General features: G+C 46.4%; 1 protein-coding gene across 8 annotated transcripts in view; it reads right to left on the bottom strand.

Annotated features, from left to right (window-relative positions):
* Positions 1–13,949, bottom strand: part of Ikbkb (inhibitor of kappaB kinase beta) — a 47,385-nt gene that overhangs the window by 10,355 nt on the left and 23,081 nt on the right. For 6 of the 8 annotated variants that reach the window (XR_003947235.1, NM_001159774.1, NM_010546.2 and 3 more), the window contains exons 6-13: positions 13,167–13,255; positions 12,104–12,193; positions 9,231–9,355; positions 5,404–5,511; positions 3,804–3,933; positions 2,764–2,958; positions 2,072–2,186; positions 48–171 (exon numbers count right to left, since the gene is read on the bottom strand). Coding sequence is in view for 7 of the 8 variants with exons in the window: in NM_001159774.1 (NP_001153246.1) it covers positions 48–171; positions 2,072–2,186; positions 2,764–2,958; positions 3,804–3,933; positions 5,404–5,511; positions 9,231–9,355; positions 12,104–12,193; positions 13,167–13,255 (976 nt within the window). In the remaining variant the exon portion in view is untranslated. The remainder of the gene's footprint in view (positions 1–47; positions 172–2,071; positions 2,187–2,763; positions 2,959–3,803; positions 3,934–5,403; positions 5,512–9,230; positions 9,356–12,103; positions 12,194–13,166; positions 13,256–13,949) is intronic. The other 2 variants (XM_006509023.4, XM_030243303.1) reach the window with 2 other exon arrangements.

A 13,949-nucleotide genomic window follows, 5' to 3' on the forward strand; every position in this document is an offset into this window, starting at 1 on the left:
AACAAGCAATTTAAAACGTATTAGGTAAAGCCAGCCTGGCGCAGTACATGGCTGCTCGCTGTCCCTGCTGCAGCCGGTTACAGTCTTCCTTCAGCGTCTGGATGCTGTGCCAGACTTGGCCCCACACTTTCCTCAGCTGGAAGAAGGAGAGGTTCCGCTTGGGCTCCTGAACTGGAAACAAACAGTTGTCAGAGGGGAACGCAGCTGCAGGGAACCACATCCCGCCCTACAGCATTGCCGCGATTTTTACAAGTTATATAACTGCTATACTGCTACATCATTTTACAGGTGTTGTTGTTTGTTATTAGTTTAAACAACTCGGTGCTCCATTAGCAGAAGGGATGGCCAACGGAAAGCTCCCACGTGATTTGATGGTGATGCATGCGCACCTGTAATCCCAGCACTCGGGTGGCTGAGCCAGGAGGTCTGCTGTTCAAAGTCAGCCTGTGCTGGGGACAACGTGGAGAAAGAACCACAAGCACACGCGCCATAGATTGTCAACAGACGCTCTCACTGTCAGCACAGTTAAAGTTGTATATAGTGAGAATTCGGGGTTTTTTTTGTTTTTGTTTTTGTTGTTTTTTTTTTAAATACAGAAACATAAGAATGTTTTTGTTTTAATCCCAGGTGTGGGATGCCAGGCTGCTTCCGACTGTCCACAGCAGCTGACTATGATTTGCCTCATGATCTAGCAGGGGTGTGACTTCTGCCAGCTGCACATAGTTTTGTTTTGTTTTGAGTGTGTGAGATTTGGAATTAGGGGGACTTTTCAGAGGATATATATAAATGCTAAAGCCCCAATTGGGGGAGGAGGGAAGCTGTTGGCTGATTGGCTGGTTGGTGGTTGGTGGTTGGTTGAGGTTTGTCAAGTTGTCATGTGCAAAAAGACAAAAAGAAGAAATTAAACATCCTGTCAGGGAAGATCAAACTTGTCCCAAGGAAATCGACACTGCTAACCACCAGGAAGTAGTCTAACAATGGCATTGCCCTCTGTCCTTCTCTCCTTTTTTCTTTCCTACTCAGTGTCAGGGCTTTGGAAGGGTAGAAGAGGGCAGGAAAAGGGTCGAAGAAAGGAGAACCCATGATGTAGCCAGAAGCCCAGTACCAGTTGTATGGAGTTTTCCTGAAATATGAAAGTATATGGGATGGCTCAGTGGGTGAGACCAGAGTTCCGTCCTTGGGACTATGTGGATGAAAGTGGGAGGAGAGAACTTATTCCAAAGTTGTCCTCTGACCTCTATATGTGCACACCTCTAGTGTGTCACATACGGCCCTCAACGGTGACAAATAAGTTAATTAAGCAAGTACTTTAACATGAAGCCTGAAACCAGAAATACTAGAGATATTTAAATCATCAAGAAGCCTGGGAGATCTCGGAGACATTAGCTCTTTGGTCTGTTTACTCCAAGTATGTATCTGAGAGAAAGGGGGCTGAGAACGGGGCTAGGTTAGTAAGATGTTCACCAAACAAACATGCAGTGGAGCACCATGCAGCCCTCCAACATGAGGGAGAGGAAATGAGCGACTTGGGTGAGGAGGGACACACAGAACAGTGCATGTCTGTGTCATCGTGGTCTCTTTGAGGGGGATACCCAAGCACTTGGAAGCAGTAGTTCTACAGAAGGCAAGCCTCCTGGCTGGGGACTAGAGCCCGAGTGTTCACTTTGCCTTATGTATTCTTTTTTGGGTATCTTTTGAGGCTTTGTGTTGTTTTTGTATCATGTACCTATGTTAATGTCATTCTTGTTTATAAGCAGAGCCTCATGTAGCCCAGGCTGGTCTCGAACATCCTATGTGGCTGAGCTCCTGACCCCTCTTGCTTTTACCCTCCAATGCACATTAGTTATTGAAATATAAATGCAACCTCAAAAATGAACCACAGAAGTAGGTGGTATTTCTTAACCCTGTGCCTACCTCTAGTGAGAGGCAGTTAACCAGTACTTTGCCTGGACTATTCTCTGCACATTCCAAGTAAAGGAGGCTTTATATACTCAGAACCAAACAACCAGGAGCTCCTCCAACTTTACCCTAAATATCGCAACTGATGGGTTTTAATAAATGATGCACTTACGGATACAGCTGACACTTTCCGGTTGGGGTCGGGGGGTGATCTGAGTCTCATAGTTGATTTTACTGTTGTCAAAGAGAAAAACAAGATCCATGTCCAACGTGAGGCCCTCGTTTGTCTGCAGAGGGACAAGAAAACAATGAGACCTGGGGATCCCACCCTTCCTTTCCGGCTACTTGGTCTTAAAGCAGTTCCACTTGCACGTGGAGGGCAGCATCGTAGCCTAAGAAGCACGCGTGACTCAGCCTGCTTTCTCTCCTACCCTTTTTATCTGAACCTGCCCCTGCCTTACATCATGTTCTAGTTTACTCTGCTTGCTTCTCCTGTGACCTGAACACATCACACTTCCCTGTGCAGAGGCTGTAGCCTCCATAACTACTCCACACCTTGGGGCAGACACCATGTCACACATCGATGGCCTTAGCACAGGTGCCTGACTAGAAGAGCAAAACATGATTTTGGCAATGGAAGCACAAGAAAATATTCGTGGTCTGGAAGTGACAAACTGAGTATGGAATGATTGGTGTCTTTTAGCGACCCACCTGGGACTCCTGACCCATCAAGCAGTTTGTACACGGTGTCACTGTATACAATTGTCATAGTGAGAGTAGTAATGTGGAATGCTGACAGTGTTCTAGGAGACCACATCTGAGGGAAACAGGGCAAGCAGGGCGCAGGAAGAAGTCAGGACTCACCTTGCTGTCTGAGATGCACTGAGTAGCAGGCTTGTCAGGGAGCAGCACCAGCCCTGCCTCTTGCAGCAGCTCCTGGTCTGTCTCCAGGATCCCCGTGTCTTCCTGGATTCTGGTTTTTAAGCTCTGCAGACTCTCATCCTCCGTCACGGGGTATGTGTGAACGGTGCCTGTGACCATGTTCAAGACATGAACCAGCTGCAACACAACCCAGATGTTACTGGGAAGAAATTTTCTTAACATTTATTTACATTGTGTGTTTGTATGCTGTAGTGGTTTGAATATGCTTGGCCCAGAGAGTGACACTATTTGGAGGTGTGGCCTTGATGGAGTAGGTGTGTCTCTGTGGGTGTGGGCTTTAACACCCTCATCCTAGCAGCCAGGAAGCCAATCTTCTCCTGTTTGCCTTTGGATGAAGATGTAGAACTCTCAGCTTCTCCTGCACCATGCCTGTCTGGACACTACCATGTTCCTGCCTTGATGATAATGAACTGAAGCTCTGAACCTGTAAGCCAGCCCCAATTAAATGTTCTTGTAAGAGTTGCCTTGGTCATGGTGTCTGTTCACAGCAGTAAACCCTGACTAAGACACTTGCATATTAGGAGGGGGGAGCACGTGCGCACACCACACCACGTGTGTGGAGATCAGACGACAGTTGGAAAGAGTTGGTTCTCTTTTCCATTAGGTAGATTGTCAGGCTTGGCCACAAGTATTTTTACCTGATGAGCTATCTCACTATCCCAAAAATCAAAATTCTTTACAAAAGGCTCATGGATTTGCCAAGACCCTTTGCTACCCCCAACCCATACTTGCTGGTAAAGGGCTAGTTTAAGTCCCATTTTTCCTCAACGGCAAGATGTCAAAACATGTCAGTCATCTCAATTTTCCTGTCCTCTTTTTAGCCCAAAGAGTCAGAGGAACCTGAATTTCTTCACAAGGCCAAGTGGCCCACGATCTGATATGTCTCCCTTCCTTGGAAAGACTGCTGTGCTCCACTGGGGACCACAGCTGCTGCCTCGGGGCTGCTTGGGCTCTGCTCTAACCTTCAAGTTCAAGATGTCATCCAGGGCTCTGAAGCAGCCGTTGGGGCCATACTGGGGATCCGTGCCCCTTTGCCGAGGGTGCCACATAAGCATCAGCTGCAGCCACTTCTCCAGCCGTTCAGCCAAGACACTAAGGGAGCAAAGGGAAGAGAGGCCTGAGCCGGCCTGCCGCAGTGTGCAAATCCCGAAGCACACACAGCCTTCCTTGGCTGATAGCTCAGCTCGAGTGAGGTGCTTGCTGTGCACACATGAGAACCTAAGTTCCATCCCAGAGTCCACATAAGAAATGCTTCTATCAGATGAGTGGATCCTTGAGGGGTCAGCCAGCTCAGCCTACTTGCTGAATTCCAGACCTGAGAGAGAGACTCTGCCTTGAAAAGGAGAAGGTGTGGAGCGACGGAAGAGAGCCAAGGTTGTCTTCCATAGCACACATACACCTGCACACACTGAAAGTGACCCTGACACTTTGATAAGGCTTGTGAGAGCTGGGTGGGGTGCTTGCCTGGTTCCGTGGTTTCCTGATCAGCACCATGTCTCTGTGTGTACATATGTGTAAACACACATATGAAGAAAATATGAAAAAATTAGGCCAAGATTTCTTTGTGTAAACGAATCACATACATTTCATTAATCTCATTAGTATGTAAGTTTAATATATGAATATTTTAACTTAATATTTGTCTTTAATAAAATTTAATATTTGCCTTTAAACAGTATGATTAAACCAAATGATTCTTTTAAAATATATGATTTATTATCAGTAGATGCTTGACTTATATACTTTATGTATCTACATATCTGGGGTATTATAAACATTTCTTGGGCACAAAGGGATCCCAGCTGCTGGCTGTCCTGGAATTCACTCTGTAGACTAGGCTGGCCTCGAACTCACAGAGATCCACCTGCCTCTGCCTCCCCAGTGCCTCCCCAAGTTCCAGGGTATCCTGGTCTACAGAGTGAATTCCAGGCCATTCAGGGCTACACAGAGAAACTTTGTCTCAAAAAATCAAATCCAAACCAAAGAAAACAAAACAAAAAAACAAAACAAAAAAGCCACCAATCAAAACCAAAGCCAGGGACTTCATCTCCACCATAGAAAAAAACCAACCAATCAACCAACTACCCAATCAACCACCCACCTAACCACCCACCCGCCCACTCATCCACCTGACCAACTACCTACCCAAGCAAGCAAGCAAGCAAGCTAGCAACCAACCAACCAATCAAACAAACAAATAAACAATTTTTAAAAAGACTCCTAGGAAGATGAGATATGGAAACCCATCCTATGTCTAATGTTGAGATAGACTGGTCCAAATTCTCAATCACAGGATGGTGTTCTGATATCTATTCAAAAGTTATGCATGGGCCTGGAGATGGCTCAGTGCTTAAGAGCTAGGGTTGGTTCCCAACACCCACACGGCAGTTCACAGTCATCTCTAACTCCAGTTCCAGAGATCTGACTATTCCTCTGGCTTCCACAGGCACCAGTCACTCAAACGTATAAAATTAAAGTAAAAAAGAGTCAGCTGTTATCTCAAACCTGTAGCTCTAAACAGAGGCGAAGAAGATCTATAAGACTGATGCCCCACGGCCTTACCTGTTAAGATTATTGGGGAAGGGTAGCGAACTTGAAAACTTCACTGCTCCATTCAAGTCTTCACTAACAACGATGTCCACTTCGCTCTTCTGCCGGACTTTGGAGTGCCTGTAGGTGTCATTTTAAGATGTCCTTTATGTCACTCAGTGGCAAGTACCCGGTTTACACGTGTAATGTCACTTCACGACTATTCTTTTGGAAAACGGTGGGCAGCATGCTGCTAGGATGCTTCTCTGAGTGTTTGTGAGTGGTCGGCACTGTGGTTAGGGGCTTAGCTCTAAGCATTGAGTTCAGCAGGAGTGTTTGTGAGTGGTCGGCACTGTGTTTAGGGGCTTAGCTCAGTGCACTGAGTCCAGCAGGAGGCCTCTCGTCCTAAGTCTCCAGGAGGCACCGTTGACCTCTGTGTGGAGGACTGAATAGAGACAACCTAAGTCTGAGTAGTGCTGCATGGGCGACCAAGTGCTCTTGGCCATGTCTCTAATTTCCTCTGCACCTCAGTTGTCAGGGACCAACTTCCATTTGAAAACAGTCATTTTCAATTGCACTTAGGTGTGTGTAGAAGGATATATGTCTCCTGTGGGCTGCCTGCCTGATGCAGGTGCTAGGAACCAAACCGAGGTCCTCTGGATGAACAGCAAGTGTTCCTAACCGCCAAGCCATGTCCCCAGGACAGCTCTCATGTTTGGATAGAGGACAATTTGGGGGTTCTGAACCACGGTCATTGTGTATACATCACATTTATTTGAAATGTAAAATAAGCACACATGTACTTTACTTTTATTTAAAAATGACATTTATTTATTTGTGTGTGTATGTGTGCACATATGTGTTCATGCACATGCATGCACACACTTGCCACATGGCATGCATCTCAGAGGACAGCTTAAGGGAACTGGTTTTCATTCCACCACTAGGGCTCCAGAGACAGAGCTCAGGGGACAAGTGCCTTTACCCACTTAGCTACCAAGCAGGCCCACACTTCCCTTTAAAAGTATATGGCTAACTTTTTTTTTGTTTGTTTGTTTTTGTTTTTTTAGAATAAATGAGCCTTTACATTTTCTAACGTAGGGGCATTCCTAAAGTATTTAAAGTACTTTTGGAAGGGGAAAAAAATTAAGTCCAAGTGGTTTCCAACCTTCTTGGAAACGAGGCCAACTTAAATTTGAATAATGCGTCATGAATGACCAAGTACTCTGCCAAAGTTCCTTTGGTTTCGGGGATGACCCCATGTGGTGAAATTATTTTTAGTCTGAGTGCGTGTTGTCCAATGTTAGAGACACTACAGAGTGACAGAACAAAGGGCTCAAAATTTGATATAATTTCTAGTATCTAAAAGTGCAAATATATCCTTCCCCTAAAAGGGGTCATTCATATTAAAAACAAAATGCGTTAGCCTTAAACAATTACAGTTGGCAGACAGTGGGTGCTCTATCCAGGGCAGGCAGGAAGTATGGAAGGTGCCGTCTGCATGGCAAAGGTGCTGGCATTCAGCTTAGGGGGGGAACTGATGGCGGAGGTCAGGGTCTCTGTGGCTTCTAACTTACACAGCTGCTTCTATAGAGCACAGTCTCCTAGCAGGAGACCCAATGGCTGCATAGAGCAACACATGCACTGCTTGACTGCATGTCTTGTCATTTGAGCGATGAAAATGTCACCAAACATTGGAAACCCAGGAGAAGGTCTTCTCATAACTAGTCCACAGAACGATTCCTACGAGGCTCCAGTGAACTTGGCATCTTGAAGCCAAGTAAGGGTGGTTTTAGGGGAAAGATCTCACAGACAACAGACAAAAATGTGGAGATGCCAGGCCATTAAAGGTGTTTTCAGTTCTATACAGACTAACTTATTTTGTTATGAGCAGAGAAAAGTTCAACATTTGTGATGTTTTCCTCCGTTATGGAGACGGAGCCCACCAATTTGGAAAAGTTGATGTTCGAACTGAAGACAAAACAACCAATCTCTTGGTTAGCTGAAATCAGTACATTACGAACAATTTAGAGCTATTTTATTTTCTGGTTACATTATAATGTGTGACTATGAACTATGTACCTAATTCTCCCATATCTCAGAAACCACGGGCTTGAAAGAGCAAAGCCTTGTGGGTAAGCAGTAGGACAGTGGGCTTTCCAGAGAACACTCTCTGCCTCTGTACTGACTGAGTGTGGGTTTAACTGTGGAGGTGGTCTCTGCTGCTACCACCCAAACCTTTCTTCTAGAACTGACTTCAAAGGCCAGGCTTCATTTCTCACTAGAAATATTTTCATGGGGATGTGGCTCGGATGGTCCAGTGTTTGCCTTAGCATGCAAGAAAGTTCTGGGTTCCATCCCCAGCACTGAATAAAACTGGGTGTGATAGAACATGCCTGTAATTCCAGCTTCTGGGAGCTGGAGGCAGCAGGGCCAGAAGTCACTGTCATCTTCTACCATATAGTTTTTCTTGGAGTAAATACTTGTCTTGTTCTTTTTAAAGGAAGACATTGCTGTTGAGACTGGCACAGGGAAAAGGTCAGATCGGTGCACTCCTGCAGAAGCATGTCTTTGTACAACCGCTTCTGGCAGGTGGCATAAGATACATCAAAGCCTTTAAACTGTGTGTGCTCTTTAAAAGCCTCTTAGTTCTATTTATACAAATGTATGAATAACTAGACAAATAGCTACATCTGAACAACGGCTTTACAGGGATGCTATTTGTGGTGTTTGTTTTGTTTTGTTTTGTTTTGTTTTTTAAGAAGCACAATTATAAACCACTCAGTCTTCTGGCCAAGAACTACACCACAGTGACTGAGTAGAAGAGCAGAGACCTCCCAGAGCCCAGGAAGACACGCAGCATGTTCAGTGTGAGCAGAGAAGCAGGTTATATCAAAGGGCATATAAGAAGATGGGCAGAACTGATGTTCAGTGATTGTTTACAGATCATCTGGCTATAGCTGATTATTTTCTATGTAAAAGAAAAAGTTTCTAATTTTAGAATACATGGTACCGAGTTCTGGACTTTTCATTATTTCTATATCTTCCAAAATACTACAGAATTAATGTGGGGCAAACTGCACAGCACATGTAGATTCCAGGGAAAGCGTGTGCGTGTGTGCGTGAGCGTGTGTGTGTGTGTGTGTGTGTGTGTGTGTGTGTGTGTGCTGTAAATAAACTGCTCTGAAGGAAATTCTGCTGTCAACTGCTCTCAAGGTCCACGCAGAACAGTGCTCAGTTACACCACTGGAGCAGAGAAGATGTCACCACACAGACAGACAAGCACAACCCGCCGAGAAGGATACAAGCATCCCTAAAGCACCCAAGCCAGTGGCTGTCATGGCCTCTGGGGAGGGGACCAGGCAGTGTGGAAACTTTGATGAGACAATCTTTCCCCCTCTATTTTCTTATTCTTTTGAAGCTTGAATCATGTGGGCTTATTACTAGCACAGAAACTACCTTAAGTAGTAACTTTCTACAGGAAGACCTACTGTTGACAAGTTTAACTACAGTGTAAATATTCCTTCATAACATGCCAAGCGTGCACCTCTGTTCTCTTTACTAGTAATTCACTAACATTTTCAGTATAGACGCACGGCGACACCATGGTCTGTAGTGTACTGACTCTTGAGGCTGACCCTACTAGACTGTGTTAATGTTGTCAGACATGTAACAGCTGGCGACCACTCTTGTTCAATATTGGAAAGCTTGAACTGCCACGGCCGAGTCCTAAGGGAGAACGGACCACAGACCATTCAGGCCTAACCTGGGGACTGGACAAGGACTGGATGACAAGACCTGGAGCCCGGGGCTCACGGTCCCCTAGAGCCAGCCCTCCCACTGGGGCCAGGCCCACTCACCACTGCACAGGCTGCCAGTTAGGGAGGAAGGGCCGGAAGCCAGTGATGCACTCGAAGGCCAGGGTGCCGAAGCTCCAGTAGTCAACGGTCACGGTGTACTTCTGCTGCTCCAGAAGCTCTGGCGCCTGGAACACACAGGTGGGAGCCTATGCTGTCCTCTCCCTGGACAGAAGGGCCACCAGCTCATAGAGGAGTCAGCCTCCTGCCATCGTCGCCAGCGCACAGTAGGCCCACTTGGGTGTGAGGAGAGGAACCCAAGCAGGCTCAGCTGTGGGTAACTGACTTTCTGTACTTCATATTCACAATGAGACTATGCTAATGAGGAGAGTCAGGCTCCTGAGGGGTCGCTTCAAAGTAGAGCAGAGTCAATCAATTACGCATTTCACAGTTATTTAATTTTTTCCCCATTTAAAATTGAGGTGGTATTTAAAGGACTTAGTGAAGATTTCATGTAGTACCCAGTTCATGGGTGTTGTATAGAGATGGAGAGATAAGCCATGTCCAGCAGACAAAAGGACATCAGCTTGTACACACCAAATGTATAGAACATATATTGGACCAAGGAACCCTGAGTCAGCTAACATATAGCCATACAATGAGATGGGAAATTTACGGTCAAGCAGTAAAGAACCAAGATGCACGATTGTCGCCCAGGCTAAGAGAGCTAGAGTGACCCAGGAGGGTGATGAAGCCAGGCAGGCCATAATCTGGGCTCCAAAAGCTTGAAGGAAACACACAGAAAGAAACATCCCAGAAAGGACCATGAGCAGGAAAAAGACCATACATGATCTACATGGGCAGGCAAGACTCACAGAAGGGCCAGGGAGTCAAAAGCAAGAGAGATTTGGACAAAAATTTAGCTCAGTCTCTAGACATGGCCGCGGCTGACATGTGGACAGCTTCACTCAGCGTCTTGAGTGGGACACAGAGGAAATCTGAGTGAATGTGTGCTGCTGACGTGGGCACTGCCGTGTCAAGGACCACAGCCTCAGGCCCACGGGGAAATGGCAAAGCCCTGCCCACAGCGGTAAGGATCAGAGATGGCAGAGCTTTCCTAGGGGGTCCATGCATGACTGCTGAAAGTGTGTGCAGGAAAGGTATATTACAGCCCCCCCCCCCAACACTGACAGCTCAGAGACCGCTCCTCTCCATCGAGACTCCTATGAAGATTGGCTAGACCCAAACCCATCTCCGAGACCCCACCTCCTTGTTCAGTGAATAACCTTGCCTCTCTGCTATAACGCAGGGAGCTTCAGAGGTGCCTGTCAGTCAGCCGTGGCTTCATTCTCTTGCCAGCCCTCAAGTCCCAGGAGCCAGGCAAGCATTCGTCCGTGACGGTTAGAGCATGGGTTCACGTCACTTAATTGATGCTGAGCTACATTGGACCCCAGAGGGTACACAGCAGGAAGTAGATAATTACATCATATGGAGACAAGGCCTGAATAATGTCACTGTGGTCACTGTTGAGAAAGCTGCATCCATACAGTAGGAGAGGAACAGGGAACCGAGTACGCTAGTTGGTAGGCTGGGTGGGAAACACGACTGGATTCAGGAAAACAGCATAATTTCTTCCTTAAGAAATAGGATGCTGAAGCTCATTCAGCCCTGAGAATCTGACCTGTTTCCGTTCACGGAACTGCAGATTCTACCATTCAATCACAGGCTGATGGCTGTTATCACCCGTAAGTGAGCTACTACTAAGTCTTCCTTAGAGTCTCTGTTATCTACTGCCACCCCTGACTTTTTTTTTTTAAAGATGGGATCTCACTGTGTAGTCCAGGCTAGCCCCAAGCCTGTTCTTTTCTTGCCTCTACCATCCAAGTACTTGGGTTGTAGGTAAGTGCTGAGATGACGGGTGTGTAACGCAGTGTCCCAGCCTGGTGAGCACTTCCTGAGTTTAGTCGCTCTCTACCTCTCTCCTCTCCTCGAGCAGATGTGCAGGTGTCGAGGTTCTCCTGTTGGGTACAATTCCTCTCCTCGTCATCCTTCGAGGCTAGCTTCTCCAGTGTGAGGCCCTTCAATGCTATTCCAGGGTTTTTACAACACAGTTTAAAACTTTTAAGGCCAGTTTTAAAAAGATGGCAATAATCTGCCCCTTTTTTCTCCCCAGTTTCACCTCCAGACACTGTCTTTGTTTTCTGAGCCCCTGTCTGCCACCCGACTACATCTTCCAATGGCATATCCAATAGGATATGCCAAGGAGATCTACTACACTTCTGCCGGCATCGCCTCTCCCTTCCTTCCACAGCCGACTCCCACTTTAGCCCTTTGCCTTTAGGCCGAGACTTAGTTAGGTGCTCCCTGTATACATCCTTAGACACAATGCGCATTTTTTTGTTTTTAATCAGTGGTACCCAAGACAATGGTGTTTTCTGTATTATCTGTGTATCACGGTAACAAATGTCTGTTTTCTTTAGTTTTTCCTCAAATGCCAAGCGCTTGATGATCTGAAAATGTTTCTCTCTCTTCCTGTTGTAATACCAGCTCTGAGTACAATCTCTGGCACATGATATTCCTGATGAATGAGTCGCTCAGATAATATTCCATTATTCAGACCCCATGACACACAGAAGGGAAATCACAGCCCCACCTCTTCCTCCCTGGCTCCCGAGACCCTCCAAGAAACTCAGCCTCTACAGATGATCAGATAAGACCCCGTGGCACACAGAGGTTCCAGGCTCTTCCTAAAGGCACACAGACACAGCCCTTCTCACAACAGTCTTTCCAGAGGGCACAAGACATTCACAAGTAAATTACCAATTCTAAATATCCATGGAGCCGGCAAGACTGAGACACAGGTAGGAAGGACAGACAGACCCACAAATACAAATATCAGCGATCAGAGAAGCAAACACTGGAGCCCCATTTCTTACCAGGTATTGCAGAGTCCCCACAAATGACGTGCACAGACTGCCCTGATCCAGCTCCTTGGCATATCCTAGATCAATAATTTTGTGTATTAACTGGAAAAAAGAAGGGAGGGGAGGGGTGGGGAGAAGAAATCTGAAGGCTGTAAGAAGGCAGTTTGCCATCGGAGCAAAGACATTCCTGAGTTCCCAAAGGACACTGGTCCCTAAACATCTTAGAGCCACAGCATTCACGGGAGAGTACCCTCAGCATAGTAGATTTGGGGCACTATAAATGTTGGGCAGATACTTTTCTTGGTCTGCCACCAATCAATTAAGAACCTACATATCATCCCTCAGGATCACTAAGCCTGGATTGGCAATGTGAGAGGCCAGGCCAGCCCCTGCTCAGGAGATATCCAGGATTACTGGAAGGATGATAGCTCCATGAGCCTGCCACAGTCACGGGCTGGGCTGGGAATTGTGAGGGAGGCTGACTCCTGGCTGAACAGAGCTGGGAAAACTACAGCATCCAAGCCCATGGAGAGGCTATGATCACACTTGAGTAGGGCAGCCATTGAGAAGAAGGGCTACAGATAGTTCGTGTGCGATGGCAAGCTGGACCATGTCCAAGATGGGCCGATGCCGGCTCTTCGTGTCTCTTCTCGGCCATATCCACAGCCAACGTCAGCTCATTTCAGCTCACCAAAAGATGAGGCTCACAAGTCAAACGGGAAAAAAGTCTCTTTCCAAGACGTGTTAGGTTGAGGGTGGACATGAATTAACAAACATTGTGTCCCTTATCAGGTTCCTCTGACTTAGCCAGTTAACAATGTACTACATTCAGAGCTGGAGAAAATAAAGATGAAAATAAAACTCCAATGTTATACTTCTAAGCTTGCCTCAATCTGCTTGCACTGCTGTTTCAAGAAAAACAAAAGAAAGAAAAAAAAAAGGTTCTTAAGAGAACCAGAGTGCCTCAGGGAAATACAGAAACAGGCAGCTTCCAAAGCACACACATCCCTTTCATGTGTGCCAGAGCAGCCCACATGGCCCTTGAGATGCTCTGAGACCCGGGGACGCCACTCACTCTTTTCTCTCCTTGCTGCAGAACGATGTTTTCTGGCTTCAGGTCTCGATGGATGATTCTGTTTTCGTGAAGGTATCTAAGAGCCGATGCTGAGGAAGAGCAACGGGGAGTGATGTTTTATTATGTCTAGAAAAGAGTTATTTTTGTGTGTGTGTGTGGTTTTTTTTTTTTTTTTTTTTTTGTCTCAGAATTGACTAGCCTGCAAGAGACAATACGGTGTGTCTTGTCTTGACACATTTTCTGACTTTTGAGTAGCCTGTGGCTGACACTGTTCATGTTGGGTGAAGGAGACCAGGACAAGAGAGTAGAATTCTAACTGTGAGATCCTGACACACCCACTGATGGTGCAGTTCAGCTAGTATGGTGTTCTCCCAGTGTGAGGTTTTGTATATCCTTGGACCAGGGAGAGGCACCATCTGGAGGTGTGGCCTTGTTGGAATAGGTGTGACCTGGTTGGAATGGGTGTGTCACTGTGGGTGTGGGCATAAGATCCTCACCCTAGTTGCCTGGAAGTCAGTCTTCCACTAGCAGCCTTTGGATGAAGACAGAACTCTCAGCTCTTCCTGCACCATGCCTGCCTGGATACTGCCATGCTCCCACCTTGATGATAATGGACTGAACCTCTGAACCTGTAAGCTAGCCCTAATTAAATGTTGTTTTTTATAAGACTTGCCTTGGTCATGATGTCTGTTCACAGCAGTAAAACCCTAACTAAGACACCCAGCATGCATGAAGTGCTGAAGTATCACATAAAGACAAGCCATGGTGGTGTTTGGGCAGTTG

This window comes from Mus musculus, chromosome 8 (assembly GCF_000001635.26).
Source record: "Mus musculus strain C57BL/6J chromosome 8, GRCm38.p6 C57BL/6J".
Classification (NCBI taxonomy): Eukaryota; Metazoa; Chordata; class Mammalia; order Rodentia; family Muridae; genus Mus; species Mus musculus.